The 25,593-nt window shown below is 53.3% G+C and overlaps 2 protein-coding genes across 5 annotated transcripts in view; one reads left to right on the top strand and one right to left on the bottom strand.

Moving 5' to 3' along the window:
- Nucleotides 1-18,669, bottom strand: part of LOC142390066 (protein-serine O-palmitoleoyltransferase porcupine-like) — a 53,437-nt gene extending 34,768 nt beyond the window's left edge. For both annotated transcript variants that reach the window (XM_075475419.1, XM_075475420.1), the window contains exon 1: nucleotides 18,450-18,669. The gene's annotated coding sequence lies outside the window, so the exon portion shown is untranslated. The remainder of the gene's footprint in view (nucleotides 1-18,449) is intronic.
- Nucleotides 18,670-22,214: 3,545 nt separating this feature from the next.
- Nucleotides 22,215-25,593, top strand: part of myt1a (myelin transcription factor 1a) — a 45,940-nt gene continuing 42,561 nt past the window's right edge. The window contains exons 1-3 of one of the 3 annotated variants that reach the window (XM_075475414.1): nucleotides 22,215-22,588; nucleotides 23,733-23,799; nucleotides 23,881-23,935. In XM_075475414.1, coding sequence (XP_075331529.1) covers nucleotides 23,881-23,935 — 55 coding nt within the window. In that variant the 5' untranslated portion in view covers nucleotides 22,215-22,588; nucleotides 23,733-23,799. Of the gene's footprint in view, nucleotides 22,589-22,615; nucleotides 22,765-23,732; nucleotides 23,800-23,880; nucleotides 23,936-25,593 lie in introns of those variants that run through there. The other 2 variants (XM_075475415.1, XM_075475418.1) reach the window with 2 other exon arrangements.

The following is a 25,593-nucleotide window of genomic DNA, read 5'->3' as shown; positions in this document are numbered from 1 at the left end:
CTGCACCCCAGCTTCCATCAGCATATCAGCACCTGCAGCCCAGCTTCCATCAGCACCTGCACCCCAGCTTCCATCAACACATCAACACCTGCATCCCAGCTTCCATCAGCACATCAGCACCTGCACCCCAGCTTCCATCAGCACATCTGCACCCCAGCTTCCATCAACACATCAGCACCTGCACCCCAGCTTCCATCAACACATCAACACCTGCATCCCAGCTTCCATCAGCACATCAGCACCTGCACCCCAGCTTCCATCAGCACATCTGCACCCCAGCTTCCATCAACACATCAACACCTGCACCCCAGCTTCCATCAACACATCTGCACCTGCACCCCAGCTTCCATCAACACATCAAAACCTGCACCCCAGCTTCCATCAGCACATCATCACCTGCACCCCAGCTTCCATCAACACATCAGTACCTGCACCCCAACTTCCATCAACACATCTGCACCTGCACCCCAGCTTCCATCAACACATCAGCACCTGCACCCCAGCTTCCATCAACACATCTGCACCTGCACCCCAGCTTCCATCAACACATCTGAACCCCAGCTTCCATCAACACATCTGCACCTGCACCCCAGCTTCCACCGACACATCTGCACCCCAGCTTCCATCAACACATCTGCACCTGCACCCCAACTTCCATCAACACATCAGCACCTGCACCCCAGCTTCCATCAACACATCAGCACCTGCACCCCAGCTTCCATCATCAACACATCAGCACCTGCACCCCAGCTTCCATCAGCACATCAACACCTGCACCCCAGCTTCCACCGACACATCTGCACCTGCACCCCAGCTTCCATCAGCACATCAGCACCTGCACCCCAGCTTCCATCAACACATCAATACCTGCACCCAAGCTTCCATCAACACATCTGCACCTGCACCCCAGCTTCCATCAACACATCTGCACCTGCACCCCAGCTTCAATCAACACATCAGCACATCTGCACCCCAGCTTCCATCAACACATCAGCACCTGCACCCCAGCTTCCATCAAAACATGAGCACCTGTACCCCAGCTTCCATCAACACATCTGCACCTGCACCCCAGCTTCCATCAGCACATCAGCAACTGCACCCCAGCTTCCATCAGCACATGAGCACCTGTACCCCAGCTTCCATCAACACATCTGCACCTGCACCCCAGCTTCCATCAACACCTGTACCCCAGCTTCCATCAGTACATCAACACTTGCACTCCAGCTTCCATCAACACATCAACACCTGCACCCCAGCTTCCATCAACACATCTGCACCTGCACCCCAGCTTCCATCAACACAACACCTGAGCCCCAGCTTCCATCAACACATCTGCACCTGCATCCCAGCTTCCATCAGCACGTCAACACCTGCACCCCCGCTTCCATCAGCACATCAGCACCTGCACCCCAGCTTCCATCAACACATCTGCACCTGCACCCCAGCTTCAATCAACACATCAGCACATCTGCACCCCAGCTTCCATCAACACATCAGCACCTGCACCCCAGCTTCCATCAACACATCTGCACCTGCACCCCAGCTTCCATCAACACATCTGCACCTGCACCTCAGCTTCCATCAGCACATCAGCAACTGCACCCCAGCTTCCATCAGCACATGAGCACCTGTACCCCAGCTTCCATCAACACATCTGCACCTGCACCCCAGCTTCCATCAGCACATCTGCACCCCAGCTTCCATCAACACATCAGCACCTGCACCCCAGCTTCCATCAGCACATGAGCACCTGCACCCCAACTTCCATCAACACATCAGCACCTGCACCCCAGCTTCCATCAACACATCTGCACCTGCACCCCAGCTTCCATCAACACATCTGCACCTGCACCCCAGCTTCCATCAACACATGAGCACCTGCACCCCAACTTCCATCAACACATCTGCACCTGCACCCCAACTTCCATCAACACATCTGCACCTGCACCCCAGCTTCCATCAACACATCTGCACCTGCACCCCAACTTCCATCAACACATCTGCACGTGCACCCCAGCTTCCATCAGCACATCTGCACCCCAACTTCCATCAACACATCTGCACCTGCACCCCAGCTTCCATCAACACATCAGCACCTGCACCCAAGCTTCCATCAGCACATCAGTACCTGCACCCCAGATTCCATCAACACATCTGCACCTGCACCCCAGCTTCCATAAGCACATCAACACCTGCACCCCAGCTTTCATCAACACATCTGCACCTGCACCCCAACTTCCATCAACACATCTGCACCTGCAACCCAGCTTCCATCAGCACATCTGCACCTGCACCCCAGCTTTAATCAACACATCTGCACCTGCACCCCAACTTCCATCAACACCTGCACCCCAGCTTCCATCAGCACATCTGCACCTGCACCCCAGCTTTCTTCAACACATCTGCACCTGCACCCCATCTTCCATCAACACATCAGTACCTGCACCCCAGCTTCCATCAACACATCTGCACCTGCACCCAAGCTTCCATCAACACCTGCACCCCAGCTTCCATCAGCACATCAACACCTGCACCCCAGCTTCCATCAACACATCAACACCTGCACCCCAGCTTCCATCAACACATCAGCACCTGCACACCCAGCTTCCATCAGCACATCTGCACCCCAGCTTCCATCAACACATCAGCACCTGCACCCCAGCTTCCATCAGCACATCAGCACCTGCACCCCAGCTTCCATCAACACATCTGCACCTGCACCCCAACTTCCATCAACACATCTGCACCTGCACCCCAGCTTCCATCAACACATCTGCACCTGCACCCCAGCTTCCATCAACACATCAAAACCTGCACCCTAGCTTCCATCAGCACATCAGCACCTGCACCCCAGCTTCCATCAACACATCAGTACCTGCACCCCAGCTTCCATCAACACATCTGCACCTGCACCCCAACTTCCATCAACACATCTGCACCTGCACCCCAGCTTCCATCAGCACATCAGCACCTGCACCCCAGCTTCCATCAGCACATCTGCACCCCAGCTTCCATAAGCACATCTGCACCCCAGCTTCCATCAACACATCAGCACCTGCACCCCAGCTTCCATCAGCACATCTGCACCCCAGCTTCCATCAGCACATCAGCACCTGCACCCTAGCTTCCATCAACACATCAACACCTGCACCCCAGCTTCCATCAGCATATTAACACCTGCACCCCAGCTTCCATCAACACATCTGCACCTGCACCCCAGCTTCCATCAACACATCAAAACCTGCACCCTAGCTTCCATCAGCACATCATCACCTGCACCCCAGCTTCCATCAACACATCAGTACCTGCACCCCAACTTCCATCAACACATCTGCACCTGCACCCCAGCTTCCATCAACACATCTGCACCTGCACCCCAGCTTCCATCAACACATCAGTACCTGCACCCCAGCTTCCATCAACACATCTGCACCTGCACCCCAGCTTCCATCAACACATCTGCACCTGCACCGCAACTTCCATCAACACATCAGCACCTGCACCCCAGCTTCCATCAACACATCTGCACCTGCACCGCAACTTCCATCAACACATCAGCACCTGCACCCCAGCTTCCATCAACACATCTGCACCTGCACCCCAACTTCCATCAACACATCAGCACCTGCACCTCAGCTTCCATCAACACATCAACACCTGCACCCCAGCTTCCAACGACACATCTGCACCTGCACCCCAACTTCCATCAACACATCAGCACCTGCACCCCAGCTTCCATCAACACATCTGCACCTGCACCCCAGCTTCCATCAACACATCAGCACCTGCACCCCAGCTTCCATCAACACATCAGCACCTGCATCCCAGCTTCCATCAGCACATGAGCACCTGCACCCCAGCTTCCATCAGCACATCAGCACCTGCACCCCAGCTTCCATCAGCAATTCAACACCTGCACTCCAGCTTCCATCAGCACGTCAACACCTGCACCCCAGCTTCCATCAACACAGCAACACCTGTACCCCAGCTTCCATCAACACATCTGCACCTGCACCCCAGCTTCCATCAACACATCAACACCTGCACCCCAGCTTCCATCAGCACGTCTGCACCTGCACCCCAGCTTCCATCAACACATCTGCACCTGCACCCCAGCTTCCATCAGCACGTCAACACCTGCACCCCAGCTTCCATCAGCACGTCAACACCTGCACCCCAGCTTCCACCGACACATCTGCACCTGCACCCAAGCTTCCATCAACACATCTGCACCTGCACCCCAGCTTCCATCAACACATCTGCACCTGCACCCCAGCTTCCATCAGCACGTCAACACCTGCACCCCAGCTTCCATCAACACAGCAACACCTGCACCCCCGCTTCCATCAACACATCAACACCTGCACCCCAGCTTCCACCGACACATCTGCACCTGCACCCCAACTTCCATCAACACATCAGCACCTGCACCCCAGCTTCCATCAACACATCTGCACCTGCACCCCAGCTTCCATCAACACATCAGCACCTGCACCCCAGCTTCCATCAGCACATCAGCACCTGCACCCCAGCTTCCATCAGCACATCAGCACCTGCACCCCAGCTTCCATCAGCACATCAACACCTGCACCCCAGCTTCCATCAACACATCTGCACCTGCACCCCAGCTTCCATCAGCACGTCAACACCTGCACCCCAGCTTCCATCAACACAGCAACACCTGCACCCCCGCTTCCATCAGCACATCAGCACCTGCACACCAGCTTCAATCAACACATCAGCACCTGCACACCCAGCTTCCATCAGCACATCTGCACCCCAGCTTCCATCAACACATCAGCACCTGCACCCCAGCTTCCATCAGCACATCAGCACCTGCACCCCAGCTTCCATCAACACATCTGCACCTGCACCCCAACTTCCATCAACACATCAAAACCTGCACCCCAGCTTCCATCAACACATCAAAACCTGCACCCCAGCTTCCATCAACACATCAAAACCTGCACCCTAGCTTCCATCAGCACATCAGCACCTGCACCCCAGCTTCCATCAACACATCAGTACCTGCACCCCAGCTTCCATCAACACATCTGCACCTGCACCCCAACTTCCATCAACACATCTGCACCTGCACCCCAGCTTCCATCAGCACATCAGCACCTGCACCCCAGCTTCCATCAGCACATCTGCACCCCAGCTTCCATCAACACATCAGCACCTGCACCCCAGCTTCCATCAGCACATCTGCACCCCAGCTTCCATCAGCACATCAGCACCTGCACCCTAGCTTCCATCAACACATCAACACCTGCACCCCAGCTTCCATCAGCATATTAACACCTGCACCCCAGCTTCCATCAACACATCTGCACCTGCACCCCAGCTTCCATCAACACATCAAAACCTGCACCCTAGCTTCCAACAGCACATCATCACCTGCACCCCAGCTTCCATCAACACATCAGTACCTGCACCCCAACTTCCATCAACACATCTGCACCTGCACCCCAGCTTCCATCAACACATCTGCACCTGCACCCCAGCTTCCATCAACACATCAGTACCTGCACCCCAGCTTCCATCAACACATCTGCACCTGCACCCCAGCTTCCATCAACACATCTGCACCTGCACCGCAACTTCCATCAACACATCAGCACCTGCACCCCAGCTTCCATCAACACATCTGCACCTGCACCGCAACTTCCATCAACACATCAGCACCTGCACCCCAGCTTCCATCAACACATCTGCACCTGCACCCCAACTTCCATCAACACATCAGCACCTGCACCTCAGCTTCCATCAACACATCAACACCTGCACCCCAGCTTCCAACGACACATCTGCACCTGCACCCCAACTTCCATCAACACATCAGCACCTGCACCCCAGCTTCCATCAACACATCTGCACCTGCACCCCAGCTTCCATCAACACATCAGCACCTGCACCCCAGCTTCCATCAGCACATCAGCACCTGCACCCCAGCTTCCATCAGCAATTCAACACCTGCACTCCAGCTTCCATCAGCACGTCAACACCTGCACCCCAGCTTCCATCAACACAGCAACACCTGTACCCCAGCTTCCATCAACACATCTGCACCTGCACCCCAGCTTCCATCAACACATCAACACCTGCACCCCAGCTTCCATCAGCACGTCTGCACCTGCACCCCAGCTTCCATCAACACATCTGCACCTGCACCCCAGCTTCCATCAGCACGTCAACACCTGCACCCCAGCTTCCATCAGCACGTCAACACCTGCACCCCAGCTTCCACCGACACATCTGCACCTGCACCCAAGCTTCCATCAACACATCTGCACCTGCACCCCAGCTTCCATCAACACATCTGCACCTGCACCCCAGCTTCCATCAGCACGTCAACACCTGCACCCCAGCTTCCATCAACACAGCAACACCTGCACCCCCGCTTCCATCAACACATCAACACCTGCACCCCAGCTTCCACCGACACATCTGCACCTGCACCCCAACTTCCATCAACACATCAGCACCTGCACCCCAGCTTCCATCAACACATCTGCACCTGCACCCCAGCTTCCATCAACACATCAGCACCTGCACCCCAGCTTCCATCAGCACATCAGCACCTGCACCCCAGCTTCCATCAGCACATCAGCACCTGCACCCCAGCTTCCATCAGCACATCAACACCTGCACCCCAGCTTCCATCAACACATCTGCACCTGCACCCCAGCTTCCATCAGCACGTCAACACCTGCACCCCAGCTTCCATCAACACAGCAACACCTGCACCCCCGCTTCCATCAGCACATCAGCACCTGCACACCAGCTTCAATCAACACATCAGCACATCTGCACCCCAGCTTCCATTAACACATCTGCACCTGCACCCCAGCTTCCATCAACACATCAACACCTGCACCCCAGCTTCCATCAACACATCAACACCTGCACCCCAGCTTCTATCAACACATCAACACCTGCACCCCAGCTTCCATCAACACATCAACACCTGCACCCCAGCTTCCATCAGCACATCAGCACCTGCACCCCAGCTTCCATCAGCACATCAGCACCTGCACCCCAACTTCCATCAACACATCAGTACCTGCACCCCAGCTTCCATCAACACATCTGCACCTGCACCCCAGCTTCCATCAACACATCAACACCTGCACCCCAGCTTCCATCAGCACATCAGCACCTGCACCCCAGCTTCCATCAGCACATCAGCACCTGCACCCCAACTTCCATCAACACATCAGCACCTGCACCCCAGCTTCCATCAACACATCTGCACCTGCACCCCAACTTCCATCAACACATCAGCACCTGCACCTCAGCTTCCATCAACACATCAACACCTGCACCCCAGCTTCCACCGACACATCTGCACCTGCACCCCAACTTCCATCAACACATCAGCACCTGCACCCCAGCTTCCATCAACACATCTGCACCTGCACCCCAGCTTCCATCAACACATCAGCACCTGCACCCCAGCTTCCATCAACACATCAGCACCTGCATCCCAGCTTCCATCAGCACATGAGCACCTGCACCCCAGCTTCCATCAGCACATCAGCACCTGCACCCCAGCTTCCATCAGCAATTCAACACCTGCACTCCAGCTTCCATCAGCACGTCAACACCTGCACCCCAGCTTCCATCAACACAGCAACACCTGTACCCCAGCTTCCATCAACACATCTGCACCTGCACCCCAGCTTCCATCAACACATCAACACCTGCACCCCAGCTTCCATCAGCACGTCTGCACCTGCACCCCAGCTTCCATCAACACATCTGCACCTGCACCCCAGCTTCCATCAGCACGTCAACACCTGCACCCCCGCTTCCATCAGCACATCAACACCTGTACCCCAGCTTCCATCAACACATCTGCACCTGCACCCCAGCTTCCATCAGCACGTCAACACCTGCACCCCCGCTTCCATCAGCACATCAACACCTGCACCCCAGCTTCCACCGACACATCTGCACCTGCACCCAAGCTTCCATCAACACATCTGCACCTGCACCCCAGCTTCCATCAACACATCTGCACCTGCACCCCAGCTTCCATCAGCACGTCAACACCTGCACCCCAGCTTCCATCAACACAGCAACACCTGCACCCCCGCTTCCATCAACACATCAACACATGCACCCCAGCTTCCACCGACACATCTGCACCTGCACCCCAACTTCCATCAACACATCAGCACCTGCACCCCAGCTTCCATCAACACATCTGCACCTGCACCCCAGCTTCCATCAACACATCAGCACCTGCACCCCAGCTTCCATCAGCACATCAGCACCTGCACCCCAGCTTCCATCAGCACATCAGCACCTGCACCCCAGCTTCCATCAGCACATCAACACCTGCACCCCAGCTTCCATCAACACATCTGCACCTGCACCCCAGCTTCCATCAGCACGTCAACACCTGCACCCCAGCTTCCATCAACACAGCAACACCTGCACCCCCGCTTCCATCAGCACATCAGCACCTGCACACCAGCTTCAATCAACACATCAGCACATCTGCACCCCAGCTTCCATTAACACATCTGCACCTGCACCCCAGCTTCCATCAACACATCAACACCTGCACCCCAGCTTCCATCAACACATCAACACCTGCACCCCAGCTTCTATCAACACATCAACACCTGCACCCCAGCTTCCATCAACACATCAACACCTGCACCCCAGCTTCCATCAGCACATCAGCACCTGCACCCCAGCTTCCATCAGCACATCAGCACCTGCACCCCAACTTCCATCAACACATCAGCACCTGCACCCCAGCTTCCATCAGCACATGAGCACCTGCACCCCAGCTTCCATCAACACATCTGCACCTGCACCCCAGCTTCCATCAGCACATCTGCACCCCAGCTTCCATCAGCACATCAGCACCTGCACCCTAGCTTCCATCAACACATCAACACCTGCACCCCAGCTTCCATCAGCATATTAACACCTGCACCCCAGCTTCCATCAACACATCTGCACCTGCACCCCAGCTTCCATCAGCACATCATCACCTGCACCCCAGCTTCCATCAACACATCTGCACCTGCACCCCAGCTTCCATCAACACATCTGCACCTGCACCCCAGCTTCCATCAACACATCAGTACCTGCACCCCAACTTCCATCAACACATCTGCACCTGCACCCCAGCTTCCATCAACACATCTGCACCTGCACCCCAGCTTCCATCAACACATCAGTACCTGCACCCCAGCTTCCATCAACACATCTGCACCTGCACCCCAGCTTCCATCAACACATCTGCACCTGCACCGCAACTTCCATCAACACATCAGCACCTGCACCCCAGCTTCCATCAACACATCTGCACCTGCACCGCAACTTCCATCAACACATCAGCACCTGCACCCCAGCTTCCATCAACACATCTGCACCTGCACCCCAACTTCCATCAACACATCAGCACCTGCACCTCAGCTTCCATCAACACATTAACACCTGCACCCCAGCTTCCACCGACACATCTGCACCTGCACCCCAACTTCCATCAACACATCAGCACCTGCACCCCAGCTTCCATCAACACATCTGCACCTGCACCCCAGCTTCCATCAACACATCAGCACCTGCACCCCAGCTTCCATCAACACATCAGCACCTGCATCCCAGCTTCCATCAGCACATGAGCACCTGCACCCCAGCTTCCATCAGCACATCAGCACCTGCACCCCAGCTTCCATCAGCAATTCAACACCTGCACTCCAGCTTCCATCAGCACGTCAACACCTGCACCCCAGCTTCCATCAACACAGCAACACCTGTACCCCAGCTTCCATCAACACATCTGCACCTGCACCCCAGCTTCCATCAACACATCAACACCTGCACCCCAGCTTCCATCAGCACGTCTGCACCTGCACCCCAGCTTCCATCAACACATCTGCACCTGCACCCCAGCTTCCATCAGCACGTCAACACCTGCACCCCCGCTTCCATCAGCACATCAACACCTGTACCCCAGCTTCCATCAACACATCTGCACCTGCACCCCAGCTTCCATCAGCACGTCAACACCTGCACCCCCGCTTCCATCAGCACATCAACACCTGCACCCCAGCTTCCACCGACACATCTGCACCTGCACCCAAGCTTCCATCAACACATCTGCACCTGCACCCCAGCTTCCATCAACACATCTGCACCTGCACCCCAGCTTCCATCAGCACGTCAATACCTGCACCCCAGCTTCCATCAACACATCAACACCTGCACCCCAGCTTCCACCGACACATCTGCACCTGCACCCCAACTTCCATCAACACATCAGCACCTGCACCCCAGCTTCCATCAACACATCTGCACCTGCACCCCAGCTTCCATCAACACATCAGCACCTGCACCCCAGCTTCCATCAGCACATCAGCACCTGCACCCCAGCTTCCATCAGCACATCAGCACCTGCACCCCAGCTTCCATCAGCACATCAACACCTGCACCCCAGCTTCCATCAACACATCTGCACCTGCACCCCAGCTTCCATCAGCACGTCAACACCTGCACCCCAGCTTCCATCAACACAGCAACACCTGCACCCCCGCTTCCATCAGCACATCAGCACCTGCACCCCAGCTTCAATCAACACATCAGCACATCTGCACCCCAGCTTCCATTAACACATCTGCACCTGCACCCCAGCTTCCATCAACACATCAACACCTGCACCCCAGCTTCCATCAACACATCAACACCTGCACCCCAGCTTCTATCAACACATCAACACCTGCACCCCAGCTTCCATCAACACATCAACACCTGCACCCCAGCTTCCATCAGCACATCAGCACCTGCACCCCAGCTTCCATCAGCACATCAGCACCTGCACCCCAACTTCCATCAACACATCAGCACCTGCACCCCAGCTTCCATCAGCACATGAGCACCTGCACCCCAGCTTCCATCAACACATCTGCACCTGCACCCCAGCTTCCATCAGCACATCTGCACCCCAGCTTCCATCAACACATCAGCACCTGCACCCCAGCTTCCATCAACACATCAACACCTGCACCTAAGATTCCATCAACACATCTGCACCTGCACCCCAGCTTCCATCAGCATATCAGCACCTGCACCCCAGCTTCCATCAGCATATCAGCACCTGCACCCCAGCTTCCATCAGCACATCAGCACCTGCACCCCAGCTTCCATCAACACATCAGCACCTGCACCCCAGCTTCCATCAGCACATCAGCACCTGCACCCCAGCTTCCATCAGCACATCTGCACCTGCACCCCAGCTTCCATCAACACATCAGCACCTGCACCCCAGCTTCCATCAACACATCAACACCTGCACCCCAGCTTCCATCAGCATATTAACACCTGCACCCCAGCTTCCATCAACACATCAAAACCTGCACCCCAGCTTCCATCAGCACATCATCACCTGCACCCCAGCTTCCATCAACACATCTGCACCTGCACCCCAGCTTCCATCAGCACATCTGCACCCCAGCTTCCATCAACACATCAGCACCTGCACCCCAGCTTCCATCAACACATCAATACCTGCACCCAAGCTTCCATCAACACATCTGCACCTGCACCCCAGCTTCCATCAACACATCTGCACCTGCACCCCAGCTTCCATCAACACATCTGCACCTGCACCCCAGCTTCCATCAGCACATCAGCACCTGCACCCCAGCTTCCATCAACACATCAGTACCTGCACCCCAGCTTCCATCAACACATCTGCACCTGCACCCCAACTTCCATCAACACATCTGCACCTGCACCCCAGCTTCCATCAGCACATCAACACCTGCACCCCAGCTTCCATCAGCACATCTGCACCCCAACTTCCATCAACACATCAGCACCTGCACCCCAGCTTCCATCAACACATCTGCACCTGCACCCCAGCTTCCATCAGCACATCTGCACCCCAGCTTCCATCAACACATCAGCACCTGCACCCCAGCTTCCATCAACACATCAACACCTGCACCCCAGCTTCCATCAGCATATCAGCACCTGCACCCCAGCTTCCATCAGCATATCAGCACCTGCACCCCAGCTTCCATCAGCACATCAGCACCTGCACCCCAGCTTCCATCAACACATCAGCACCTGCACCCCAGCTTCCATCAGCACATCAGCACCTGCACCCCAGCTTCCATCAGCACATCTGCACCTGCACCCCAGCTTCCATCAACACATCAGCACCTGCACCCCAGCTTCCATCAACACATCAACACCTGCACCCCAGCTTCCATCAGCATATTAACACCTGCACCCCAGCTTCCATCAACACATCAAAACCTGCACCCCAGCTTCCATCAGCACATCATCACCTGCACCCCAGCTTCCATCAACACATCTGCACCTGCACCCCAGCTTCCATCAGCACATCTGCACCCCAGCTTCCATCAACACATCAGCACCTGCACCCCAGCTTCCATCAACACATCAATACCTGCACCCAAGCTTCCATCAACACATCTGCACCTGCACCCCAGCTTCCATCAACACATCTGCACCTGCACCCCAGCTTCCATCAACACATCTGCACCTGCACCCCAGCATCCATCAGCACATCAGCACCTGCACCCCAGCTTCCATCAACACATCAGTACCTGCACCCCAGCTTCCATCAACACATCTGCACCTGCACCCCAACTTCCATCAACACATCTGCACCTGCACCCCAGCTTCCATCAGCACATCAACACCTGCACCCCAGCTTCCATCAGCACATCTGCACCCCAGCTTCCATCAACACATCAGCACCTGCACCCCAGCTTCCATCAACACATCAATACCTGCACCCAAGCTTCCATCAACACATCTGCACCTGCACCCCAGCTTCCCTCAGCATATCAGCACCTGCACCCCAGCTTCCATCAGCACATCAGCACCTGCACCCCAGCTTCCATCAACACATCAACACCTGCACCCCAGCTTCCATCAGCACATCAGCACCTGCACCCCAGCTTCCATCAGCACATCTGCACCCCAGCTTCCATCAACACATCAGCACCTGCACCCCAGCTTCCATCAACACATCAACACCTGCACCCCAGCTTCCATCAGCATATTAACACCTGCACCCCAGCTTCCATCAACACATCTGCACCTGCACCCCAGCTTCCATCAGCACATCATCACCTGCACCCCAGCTTCCATCAACACATCAGTACCTGCACCCCAACTTCCATCAACACATCTGCACCTGCACCCCAGCTTCCATCAACACATCAGCACCTGCACCCCAGCTTCCATCAACACATCTGCACCTGCACCCCAGCTTCCATCAACACATCTGCACCCCAGCTTCCATCAACACATCAGCACCTGCACCCCAGCTTCCATCAACACATCAGCACCTGCACCCCAGCTTCCATCAGCACATCAACACCTGCACCCCAGCTTCCACCGACACATCTGCACCTGCACCCCAGCTTCCATCAGCACATCAGCACCTGCACCCCAGCTTCCATCAGCATATCAGCACCTGCACCCCAGCTTCCATCAACACCTGTACCCCAGCTTCCATCAGTACATCAACACTTGCACTCCAGCTTCCATCAACACATCAACACCTGCACCCCAGCTTCCATCAACACATCTGCACCTGCACCCCAGCTTCCATCAACACATCTGCACCTGCATCCCAGCTTCCATCAGCACGTCAACACCTGCACCCCCGCTTCCATCAGCACATCAGCACCTGCACCCCAGCTTCCATCAACACATCTGCACCTGCACCCCAGCTTCAATCAACACATCAGCACATCTGCACCCCAGCTTCCATCAACACATCAGCACCTGCACCCCAGCTTCCATCAACACATGAGCACCTGTACCCCAGCTTCCATCAACACATCTGCACCTGCACCCCAGCTTCCATCAGCACATCAGCACCTGCACCCCAGCTTCCATCAGCACATCAGCACCTGCACCCCAGCTTCCATCAACACATCAATACCTGCACCCAAGCTTCCATCAACACATCTGCACCTGCACCCAAGCTTCCATCAACACCTGCACCCCAGCTTCCATCAGCACATCAACACCTGCACCCCAGCTTCCATCAACACATCAACACCTGCACCCCAGCTTCCATCAACACATCAGCACCTGCACCCCAGCTTCCATCAACACATCTGCACCTGCACACCCAGCTTCCATCAGCACATCTGCACCCCAGCTTCCATCAACACATCAGCACCTGCACCCCAGCTTCCATCAGCACATCAGCACCTGCACCCCAGCTTCCATCAACACATCTGCACCTGCACCCCAGCTTCCATCAGCACATCAGCACCTGCACCCCAGCTTCCATCAACATATCAGTACCTGCACCCCAGCTTCCATCAACACATCTGCACCTGCACCCCAACTTCCATCAACACATCTGCACCTGCACCCCAGCTTCCATCAGCACATCAGCACCTGCACCCCAGCTTCCATCAGCACATCTGCACCCCAGCTTCCATCAGCACATCTGCACCCCAGCTTCCATCAACACATCAGCACCTGCACCCCAGCTTCCATCAGCACATCTGCACCCCAGCTTCCATCAGCACATCAGCACCTGCACCCTAGCTTCCATCAACACATCAACACCTGCACCCCAGCTTCCATCAGCATATTAACACCTGCACCCCAGCTTCCATCAACACATCTGCACCTGCACCCCAGCTTCCATCAACACATCAAAACCTGCACCCTAGCTTCCATCAGCACATCATCACCTGCACCCCAGCTTCCATCAACACATCAGTACCTGCACCCCAACTTCCATCAACACATCTGCACCTGCACCCCAGCTTCCATCAACACATCTGCACCTGCACCCCAGCTTCCATCAACACATCAGTACCTGCACCCCAGCTTCCATCAACACATCTGCACCTGCACCCCAGCTTCCATCAACACATCTGCACCTGCACCGCAACTTCCATCAACACATCAGCACCTGCACCCCAGCTTCCATCAACACATCTGCACCTGCACCGCAACTTCCATCAACACATCAGCACCTGCACCCCAGCTTCCATCAACACATCTGCACCTGCACCCCAACTTCCATCAACACATCAGCACCTGCACCTCAGCTTCCATCAACACATCAACACCTGCACCCCAGCTTCCACCGACACATCTGCACCTGCACCCCAACTTCCATCAACACATCAGCACCTGCACCCCAGCTTCCATCAACACATCTGCACCTGCACCCCAGCTTCCATCAACACATCAGCACCTGCATCCCAGCTTCCATCAGCACATCAGCACCTGCACCCCAGCTTCCATCAGCACATCAGCACCTGCACCCCAGCTTCCATCAGCACATCAACACCTGCACTCCAGCTTCCATCAGCACGTCAACACCTGCACCCCAGCTTCCATCAACACAGCAACACCTGTACCCCAGCTTCCATCAACACATCTGCACCTGCACCCCAGCTTCCATCAACACATCAACACCTGCACCCCAGCTTCCATCAGCACGTCTGCACCTGCACCCCAGCTTCCATCAACACATCAACACCTGCACCCCAGCTTCCATCAACACATCTGCACCTGCACCCCAGCTTCCATCAGCACGTCAACACCTGCACCCCCGCTTCCATCAGCACATCAACACCTGTACCCCAGCTTCCATCAACACATCTGCACCTGCACCCCAGCTTCCATCAGCACGTCAACACCTGCACCCCCGCTTCCATCAGCACATCAACACCTGCACCCCAGCTTCCACCGACACATCTGCACCTGCACCCAAGCTTCCATCAACACATCTGCACCTGCACCCCAGCTTCCATCAACACACCTGCACCTGCACCCCAGCTTCCATCAACACATCAGCACCTGCACCCCAGCTTCCACCGACACATCTGCACCTGCACCCCAACTTCCATCAACACATCAGCACCTGCACCCCAGCTTCCATCAGCACGTCAACACCTGCACCCCAGCTTCCATCAACACAGCAACACCTGCACCCCAGCTTCCACCGACACATCTGCACCTGCACCCCAACTTCCATCAACACATCAGCACCTGCACCCCAGCTTCCATCAACACATCTGCACCTGCACCCCAGCTTCCATCAACACATCAGCACCTGCACCCCAGCTTCCATCAACACATCAGCACCTGCACCCCAGCTTCCATCAGCACATCAGCACCTGCACCCCAGCTTCCATCAGCACATCAACACCTGCACCCCAGCTTCCATCAACACATCTGCACCTGCACCCCAGCTTCCATCAGCACGTCAACACCTGCACCCCAGCTTCCATCAACACAGCAACACCTGCACCCCCGCTTCCATCAGCACATCAGCACCTGCACCCCAGCTTCAATCAACACATCAGCACATCTGCACCTCAGCTTCCATTAACACATCTGCACCTGCACCCCAGCTTCCATCAACACATCAACACCTGCACCCCAGCTTCCATCAACACATCAACACCTGCACCCCAGCTTCTATCAACACATCAACACCTGCACCCCAGCTTCCATCAACACATCAACACCTGCACCCCAGCTTCCATCAGCACATCAGCACCTGCACCCCAGCTTCCATCAGCACATCAGCACCTGCACCCCAACTTCCATCAACACATCAGCACCTGCACCCCAGCTTCCATCAGCACATGAGCACCTGCACCCCAGCTTCCATCAACACATCTGCACCTGCACCCCAGCTTCCATCAGCACATCTGCACCCCAGCTTCCATCAACACATCAGCACCTGCACCCCAGCTTCCATCAACACATCAACACCTGCACCTAAGCTTCCATCAACACATCTGCACCTGCACCCCAGCTTCCATCAGCACATCAGCACCTGCACCCCAGCTTCCATCAGCACATCTGCACCTGCACCCCAGCTTCCATCAACACATCAGCACCTGCACCCCAGCTTCCATCAGCATATTAACACCTGCACCCCAGCTTCCATCAACACATCAAAACCTGCACCCCAGCTTCCATCAGCACATCATCACCTGCACCCCAGCTTCCATCAGCACATCATCACCTGCACCCCAGCTTCCATCAACACATCTGCACCTGCACCCCAGCTTCCATCAACACATCAATACCTGCACCCAAGCTTCCATCAGCACATCTGCACCCCAGCTTCCATCAACACATCAGCACCTGCACCCCAGCTTCCATCAACACATCAATACCTGCACCCAAGCTTCCATCAACACATCTGCACCTGCACCCCAGCTTCCATCAACACATCTGCACCTGCACCCCAGCTTCCATCAACACATCTGCACCTGCACCCCAGCTTCCATCAGCACATCAGCACCTGCACCCCAGCTTCCATCAACACATCAGTACCTGCACCCCAGCTTCCATCAACACATCTGCACCTGCACCCCAACTTCCATCAACACATCTGCACCTGCACCCCAGCTTCCATCAGCACATCAACACCCCAGCTTCCATCAACACATCAGCACCTGCACCCCAGCTTCCATCAGCACATCAGCACCTGCACCCCAGCTTCCATCAACACATCAGTACCTGCACCCCAGCTTCCATCAGCACATCAGCACCTGCACCCCAGCTTCCATCAACACATCAGTACCTGCACCCCAGCTTCCATCAACACATCTGCACCTGCACCCCAACTTCCATCAACACATCTGCACCTGCACCCCAGCTTCCATCAGCACATCTGCACCCCAGCTTCCATCAACACATCAGCACCTGCACCCCAGCTTCCATCAACACATCAATACCTGCACCCAAGCTTCCATCAACACATCTGCACCTGCACCCCAGCTTCCATCAGCATATCAGCACCTGCACCCCAGCTTCCATCAACACATCTGCACCTGCACCCCAGCTTCCATCAACACAACACCTGAGCCCCAGCTTCCATCAACACATCTGCACCTGCACCCCAGCTTCCATCAGCACATCAGCACCTGCACCCCAGCTTCCATCAACACATCAGCACCTGCACCCCAGCTTCCATCAGCACATGAGCACCTGCACCCCAGCTTCCATCAACACATCTGCACCTGCACCCCAGCTTCCATCAACCAGAGACAAATTCACCCCAGTCTGTCCATCCACAGACCCCACAGTGGGCCGGACCACAGGGGGTGGACCGTGGCACAGCTTGTGGTTCGTACTGGTTACACTAACCTGGTCAAACTGGACTGTTTGGGTCCAGTTTTAGATCCTTAGTTCAGAACTTCTAAGTATTACTTAACTGAACTGTACAGATTTAAAGTTTGGTGTGTACATAATTTTGTACAAAAAAAGTCTATGTGAGAGTGTGTGTGTGTGTGTGTGTGTGTGTGTGTGTGTGTGTGTGTGTGTGTGTGTGTGTGTGTGTGTGTGTGAGAAGTAAAGATTTCTGAAGAAGAAAGTTCCAGAACACTGAGCCCCAGAAGTAGAACACAGCAGCCCTGGTAGCTCTGCACACTGAAGGTGAATACCTCTTCAGCAGCAGCAGCCTCACAGCTTAGCGGGAATGGAGCTGGTCTTCTGGGGACCAGAGTCCTACCGAACCGCAGTCCTCCGGTCCAACGTTAGCAAAAATGCTAAAGCAATAAAAGGTCAAAAAACTGTGGGGAACGCTTTTTCTTCCTCACGTTATTCAGATAAAGAGAGCCCACCCTGACCAGCTGCCGCGGAGGGAAGAAAAGGGTCCACCCACCTCCGCCTCCTCCGCCTCCATCTCTTCTTCTCTGAACTCGCATGGGGCTCAGGACCCAAACGGGTGCCTTACCGCCTCCTTCTGGTTTTACTCCTCCACTACAGTTGTGGAGAAGTCAATGAAAGTAAAAACATTTTAACTTTTCTCCTTTTCCTGTGTCCTTTGAAAGAGAACTAAACCTTCATTTCCTACCCTGCACTGCGTCCCATGATCTAACAGATCTAGATTATGGGGACAAGTCTTTTTCCCCGACATTAGCTATGAAGAGATGGACCACATTTAGTCAATTCAAGAGTCTAATTTGAGTACAACTCAGTCAGAATGAATTTTTAATCTGATTATCAGAACATGTTAGCATGTATCCGTTTGACATGATTCTCTCTCACCGAACCACCAGCTTCTTTGAAAGTGAAGGATTAGTGTGTTAAGCTTACTTCCAGATCAGTAAATTCACTGATGACACTTCGCTCCAGTCTTTGCTTTGGACTCTCACCCACAGTCTGAAAAAAGTCACATACTCTAATAATCTGTTGGACCTGTTTGAACTTTGATCGCAGCATGCATGGTTTCAATAAGAGGATGCAGTGTCAGGTGGTCAGCTGAACTTGGGCTGGACCACCTGAAGCAGGCTTGTTGAGCAGAGCAGCAGCTGTCCTCCCCTGATGCTCCCATCGCTCTGGAACAGAGCAGATCTGATGTCTCACTCATTTCTTTCACAGTTAAACCCTGCTGTGGGCTCTACTGTTGGTTGGCTTCTGTATGATCTCACCAGATATTGAAGTGATCTCCAAACCCAATCATTCAAGATTTTCATCTGACAACATTTTTCTCATTGTAGATGATGATTGCTTCACCACCATCCTTCCAGGTTTTAATAATGTGTTGGACAGTTCCAAACAAAACTTTAGCAGTGAGGAATCTGCTTTGTTGCTTTTTCTTTTTAACTGAATTCAAACCGATAATTTGGCCCCTCTGACACAGAGTGACTGAGCTGCTCACTTTGGGAGTTCTGCTTAATAAACCTGTTACCAGCTGACACACGATAGCCAACTGCTGGGAAGTTTTTACCTTTCAGCCTTTTCTTTTTCAGTTTTCCTAATTCATGGAGATCAAGTTTGACCTCAGAAAAGGTGGAATTTTTTCTTTGATTTATAATTACCCCCAGTACCCTGAGGGCATCCATCCATCCATCCATCCATCCATCCATCCATCCATCCATCCATTATCTTCGCTGGTCCAGGGATCGGGTCGCGGGGGCAGCAGCTTGAGCAGAGAGACCCAGACGTCCCTGTCCCCGGCCACTTCCTCCAGCTCTTCTGGGGGAACCCCGAGGCGTTCCCAGGCCAGCCGAGAAACATAGTCTCTCCAACGTGTCCTGGGTCTTCCCCGGGACCTCCTCCCAGTGGGACGGGCCCAGAACACCTCACCAGGGAGGCGTCCAGGAGGCATCCTCACCAGATGCCCGAGCCACCTCATCTGACTCCTCTCGATGCGGAGGAGCAGCGGTTCTACTCCGAGCCCCTCCCGGATGACCGAGCTTCTCACCCTATCTAAAGGGAGAGCCCAGACACCCTGCGGAGGAAACTCATTTCGGCCGCTTGTATTCGCGATCTCGTTCTTTCGGTTACTACCCACAGCTCGTGACCATAGGTGAGGGTAGGAACATAGATTGACCGGTAAATCGAGAGCTTCGCCTTCTGGCTCAGCTCCTTCTTCACCACGACGGGCCGGTGCAGAGCCTGCATCACTGCAGACGCCGCACCGATCCGCCTGTCAACCTCCTGTTCCATTCGTCCCTCACTCGTGAACAAGACCCCGAGATACTTGAACTCCTCCACTTGGGGAAGGATCTCATTCCCGACCCGGAGAGGGCATTCCACCTTTTTCCGGCCGAAGACCATGGTCTCAGATTTGGAGGTGCTGATGGTCATCCCAGCCGCTTCACACTCGGCTGCGAACCACTCCAGTGAGAGCTGAAGGTCACGGCCCGACGACGCCAACAGAACCACATCGTCCGCAAAAAGCAGAGACCCGATTCTGAGGTCGCCAAACCGGACCCCCTCAACGCCCTGGCTGCGCCTAGAAATTCTGTCCATAAAAATTATGAACAGAATCGGTGACAAAGGGCAGCCCTGACGGAGTCCAACCCTCACAGGAAACATGTCCGACTTACTGCCGGCAATGCGGACCAAACTCTGACACCGGTCATACAGGGACCGAACAGCCCATATCAAGGAGTCCGGCACTCCATACTCCCGGAGCACCCCCCACAAGCGCCCCCGAGGGACACGGCCTTCTCCAAGTCCACAAAACACATGTAGACCGGTTGGGCGAACTCCCATGCTCCCTCCAGGATCCTGCTGCTGGTCCACTGTTCCACGGCCAGGACGAAAACCACACTGCACCTCCTGAATCCGAGATTCGACTATCCGACGGATCCTCCTCTCCAGTACCCCCGAATAGACCTTACCAGGGAGGCTGAGAAGTGTGATCCCCCTATAGTTGGAACACACCCTCCGGTCCCCCTTTTTAAAGAGGGGGACCACCACCCCTATCTGCCAGTCCAGAGGCCTCTGGACCCTGAGGGCAAATCTTATTTAATCCACAACATCCAGAATTCACAACCTACTGAAAGTCCTCTTCCACTGCTGATATGCTTTTTTTTTGCATTGGCTAAGATATTTCTGCTGGACTCTGATGAGCCTCTCCTTAGTTTCTCCTGCAGTTCGTGACACTGACTGTCATTAGACCTGCTTACTTCCTTAGCCTATATCAGATTTTTACATTGACTGTACTTATATAGTGCTTTTCAAGTTTAGCTGATCATTTAAAGCGCTTTTACACTAATTGCCACATTCCCCCATTCACACAGTCCCTCATACAGCACACCTTAGTCTGCACAGCTTTTCACAGGCACTGTCACATTCACACAGCGACAGACAACGCTGGGACTCCCACGGGGCCCGCTCAAGGACACTTTGACTGGAAGACACGAGTCAAAGCCCCGACCTTCTGATTGGTAGATGACTGCTCTTGCTCCTGAGCTACAGCTGCCATTCACGGACAGAGGAGCAGCTTGAAAGCTGTCTGTGAAATGAACCCTTAAGGTTTGAGCAACGGTCATGTATTCACCAGGAATTCCACTTATATGTCATGAATGTGCAATGAGCTTTGCAGATCCTGCGGACCCTGCAGATTACCCCAGCCAGATAATGTTCATCAGCAGATATATTAACTCCACTCTGTAATACTGTAATGCTTCTAAAATTAAGTAAATGGAGATTTTTGAGTCTTGAGCTCAGGAAGACAATCTTATGTTTCCATGGTGACAGAATAATTCATCTTCAAAAATAATTTATTTATTTGTTCATTCTAAGTGGCCCTTTGAACCTAAACTTCCTGCATGCGTGGAGAAATAAACAGGTGAATATAGAAATGACCCACCCTCTATGAATGTGTCTGTGACGTCAGAATGAAAGCTTTTTGAAAACAGCCCCTTTATGGAGAGGCTCCACAGCAGACTGGACTACCACCACTATCACTCGTGCTACTTTCACAGCCGCGGCCCGGCTGCCGGCTGCTGTTTGGCTCTTTAAATATTGACGTGGTGTTGTTGACGGACCGGGGGGGTCCGGCCCCATGTGGAGCGGCAGGTCTCTGCAGCGCTCCTGGGCTCCTGCAGGGGGCAGTGCAGCTGGGCCTCTGTCCATGGTGCTGAAGATTCGGCTCTGTCCCAGGTGCTGAAAAGCTCAGAGGTCCCGGGCCTTGTCTGCGATGCCATCACATTGATTCCGGCCTTTCTGCAGTGTTCTGGGGGTCCACTGTGGTCGGAGTCACAGCGCTGCGTTACTCAGAACGTCTGCCTGCCGGGAGATGTCGACGCAGAGGGGGAGGGGAGAACAGTAGTCTGAGCGGAAGGTAGGCTTTATGTCCCACTGACAAAGAGCAGTTTTCTGTTGGTATTTTCGGAGGCCTTGGTCGCTGACTTTCCGCAGGATTTTACACCGTGACGGAGGACTGTGATGAGGGGCACCCGACGCGGATGTCAGTGTGCTTTCTCGCGGTTTCCCTTCGCAGAGTGTAGATAAAGCTAGGTAAAAATGTCCGCACGTAAGGCTTTTAAACCGATTATTATTATCAATCGTTGGGCTACTTCCGGCCGCTACATTGGGACCCTGATGAGGAAAATGAGTTTGGTTTAAATTGTAAAGCCTTGAACACCGCTGGCTGCGCTGGGCTGGGTGTTTTGTCAGGGTGCCAGTTGAGCAGAGATGAAGGCCCGGCTCTGCTCAGCAGCCCGGCCTACATTTTCCTGTCACCGCGCGATCAGCGCTCACTCTTTGCTGTCTCATCCCGTTTTTAAAATGTTGTCAGTCAGCAGCACCCATCAAACATCTAAAGTGATGCCTCGGCGGCTGATGCCTCAGCGGCTGAAGCCCCCCGCCCCCTCCTCAAGGGTCCTCTTTGTGGCCCATGAGTGACCCTGTTGGAGGATTCACAAACAGCTGCATGCCGTCAAACTGTCATGCAGAGCTGCCTCCTGTTAGCAGCAACGATATGTGTCGTTGGAAAACAGAATGTGCACATCATGAAAAGGTGTTTTTATCATCATATGAGAATTTTTATTTCTATTCTCTATTCATTGCTCCTATCATTGGTGGGATTATTTTGTTTCTGCTGATAGCAGATAACTTTTCAGCAGGAAAAGCAAGGAAGGAAAGCAATGATTTCATTTAGCAATCCATTTAAAAGTGGAACGGGGCTTTAGCAGCTCCTTTTAGAAGAACTTGCATGTCAATTCAAGAACAGTTATTCTTTGTGAACATTTTTATGAATGCTTGCAATCTTAATTGGTTACCAAAACTGCAAAAATCCCACAGAAGTACTGATGGCATATTTGTGTTTCTGTTACTGGAAGCTGCAACTCCACTCCACACCTTCCCCCAAAAACAAATGACATCCTCATTTTGAAAGGTCGCGTGTGAATGATTAGATTCCTGTATATATCAGCAGCTCCTTCTTTATCAGCTAACACTCAGGTGTTGTTGTGTGTTTAATCCAGCAACGAATAAGTTCAGAGGTGGACCAGGAGAGAGCCAGTCGACCAGAGGGCGAGCCTCAGTGACAAAGTATCTATCTATCTATCTATCTATGCTGAATTGTCCCACTTATGACTCTTGATCATATCTCTCCATCCCTCTTTTATTCAGATGAGTCAAGACACTACAGAGACACGAACACGAACCCGCTCTAAAGGTATCCGGGGTAAGTAAACACACACACACACACACACGCACACACGCACAAACGCTCACACACACACACACACGCACACACACACGCACACACACACACAAACGCTCACACACACACACACACGCGCACACACACACACGCACACACACAAATAATGTGGAATAATCATCAGGATCTAGATGCAAAACTGAAAGCAGGAAAGGGTAAACAAACTAAGAACACAGAAGAAGAATAAATGAACTATGAAAAACCCTGGAAACTCAAAAGACAAGAACAACAATGGAGCACAAAAGATCCCACAGAGTAGGCCTCAAATATAGCTGCTGGTCTCCTTTTCTATAATCATCATTCTGACTCCACAAAAACAAACTCGATGCCTCAGTATGGTGCTGAGCAAACCGGTGGCTCCACATTCCACTCACATTTGCTTTGGCTCACTTATATTTTTTCAATTAAAGTCAACTAAATTCAGTTTTATTCATATAGCGCCAAATTATAACAAATGTCATCTCAGGGCACTTCAATAATATAGTCCAATTTATTGTAATCCTAATCCAATCAAATCCAATTACAGTTTTTCTCAGTCGCTTTGGTACAATTCTCGAATCATCCTCGCCATTTGCAAAACAGTACGCCATTTCTCAAAACTATTTGGACAAATAGCAAAACACCATGGATGACCTGGAAAAGCCACTCTTGCTCAAAATCCTTAGTTCATCTCTCAAAACTAAATATCTGTGTCAATGAACATGTCAGTGCCATCAGAATGTCAAGTCCTTGTGTCATTGTGTAAGACAGTCAAATTGCTTAGTCATGTTGTCAATATAACAGTGTTCTCTGGAGGGATGTTCTGATGACAATTATTGTAATTTACACCTTAGTGTATGTGTGAGATTGATTACAAGAGACAAGATTCACAATTACCCTTTTACTGTTTGTAATTTGTACAAAAAAGAAAAGACAGCACTGCATAGCACAAAGAAAAAGTAGAAATGTGAACCTACAATCTAGTAAGGGAAAACTGTACATACAGTGCTGTAGGAATTACAGTGCAGACAGTCTTCCTAGACCTGTTGACGTTCCTGTCTGTTGGGCCACATATTCTCATCCACGTCACATTGAATATTATCTCTTGCGATGCAGCGTGGAAAGAATCTTCTTGAGTGTCTTATCCAGCCTCTGCAGGCATCTGCTGTGATGTCCTCACACGCCGCATCCATGGCAGCCAGAAGGGTCATTTGTGTATGTGGCTGGCGATCATACACTTTCCAACGCCACGCAGAGAAAAACTCTTCAATGGGGTTAAGGAATGGGGAGTAGGGTGGGAGGAACTCCATCAGCATCATATTGTGAGCTGCAAACCATTGCCTGACGATGTTTGAGCGATGGAAGCTGACATTGTCACAAATTACCACATGCTTTGGCAAGTCATCTCCAATCTGACCTCTCATGTTCAGGGATGAGATCCCTGTAAAGAGCGTCTAAAAAGGTGACTAGACGCTCTGTGTTATATGGACCAATAAGGGGAATATGCGTTAGCACACCATTTTCTGAGATGGCAGCACCCATTGTTATGTTCCCGCCCCGTTGGCCTGGCACATCAACTGTCGCTCTGTGCCCGATGATATTTCGCCCACGCCTTCTGCGTTTTGTGAGGTTGAAGCCAG

The sequence above is a fragment of the Odontesthes bonariensis genome, chromosome 10 (genome assembly GCF_027942865.1).
Source record: "Odontesthes bonariensis isolate fOdoBon6 chromosome 10, fOdoBon6.hap1, whole genome shotgun sequence".
NCBI lineage: Eukaryota > Metazoa > Chordata > Actinopteri > Atheriniformes > Atherinopsidae > Odontesthes > Odontesthes bonariensis.
Note: the sequence above shows the minus strand (reverse complement) of the source record. Positions and strands in the feature narration are given on the sequence as shown.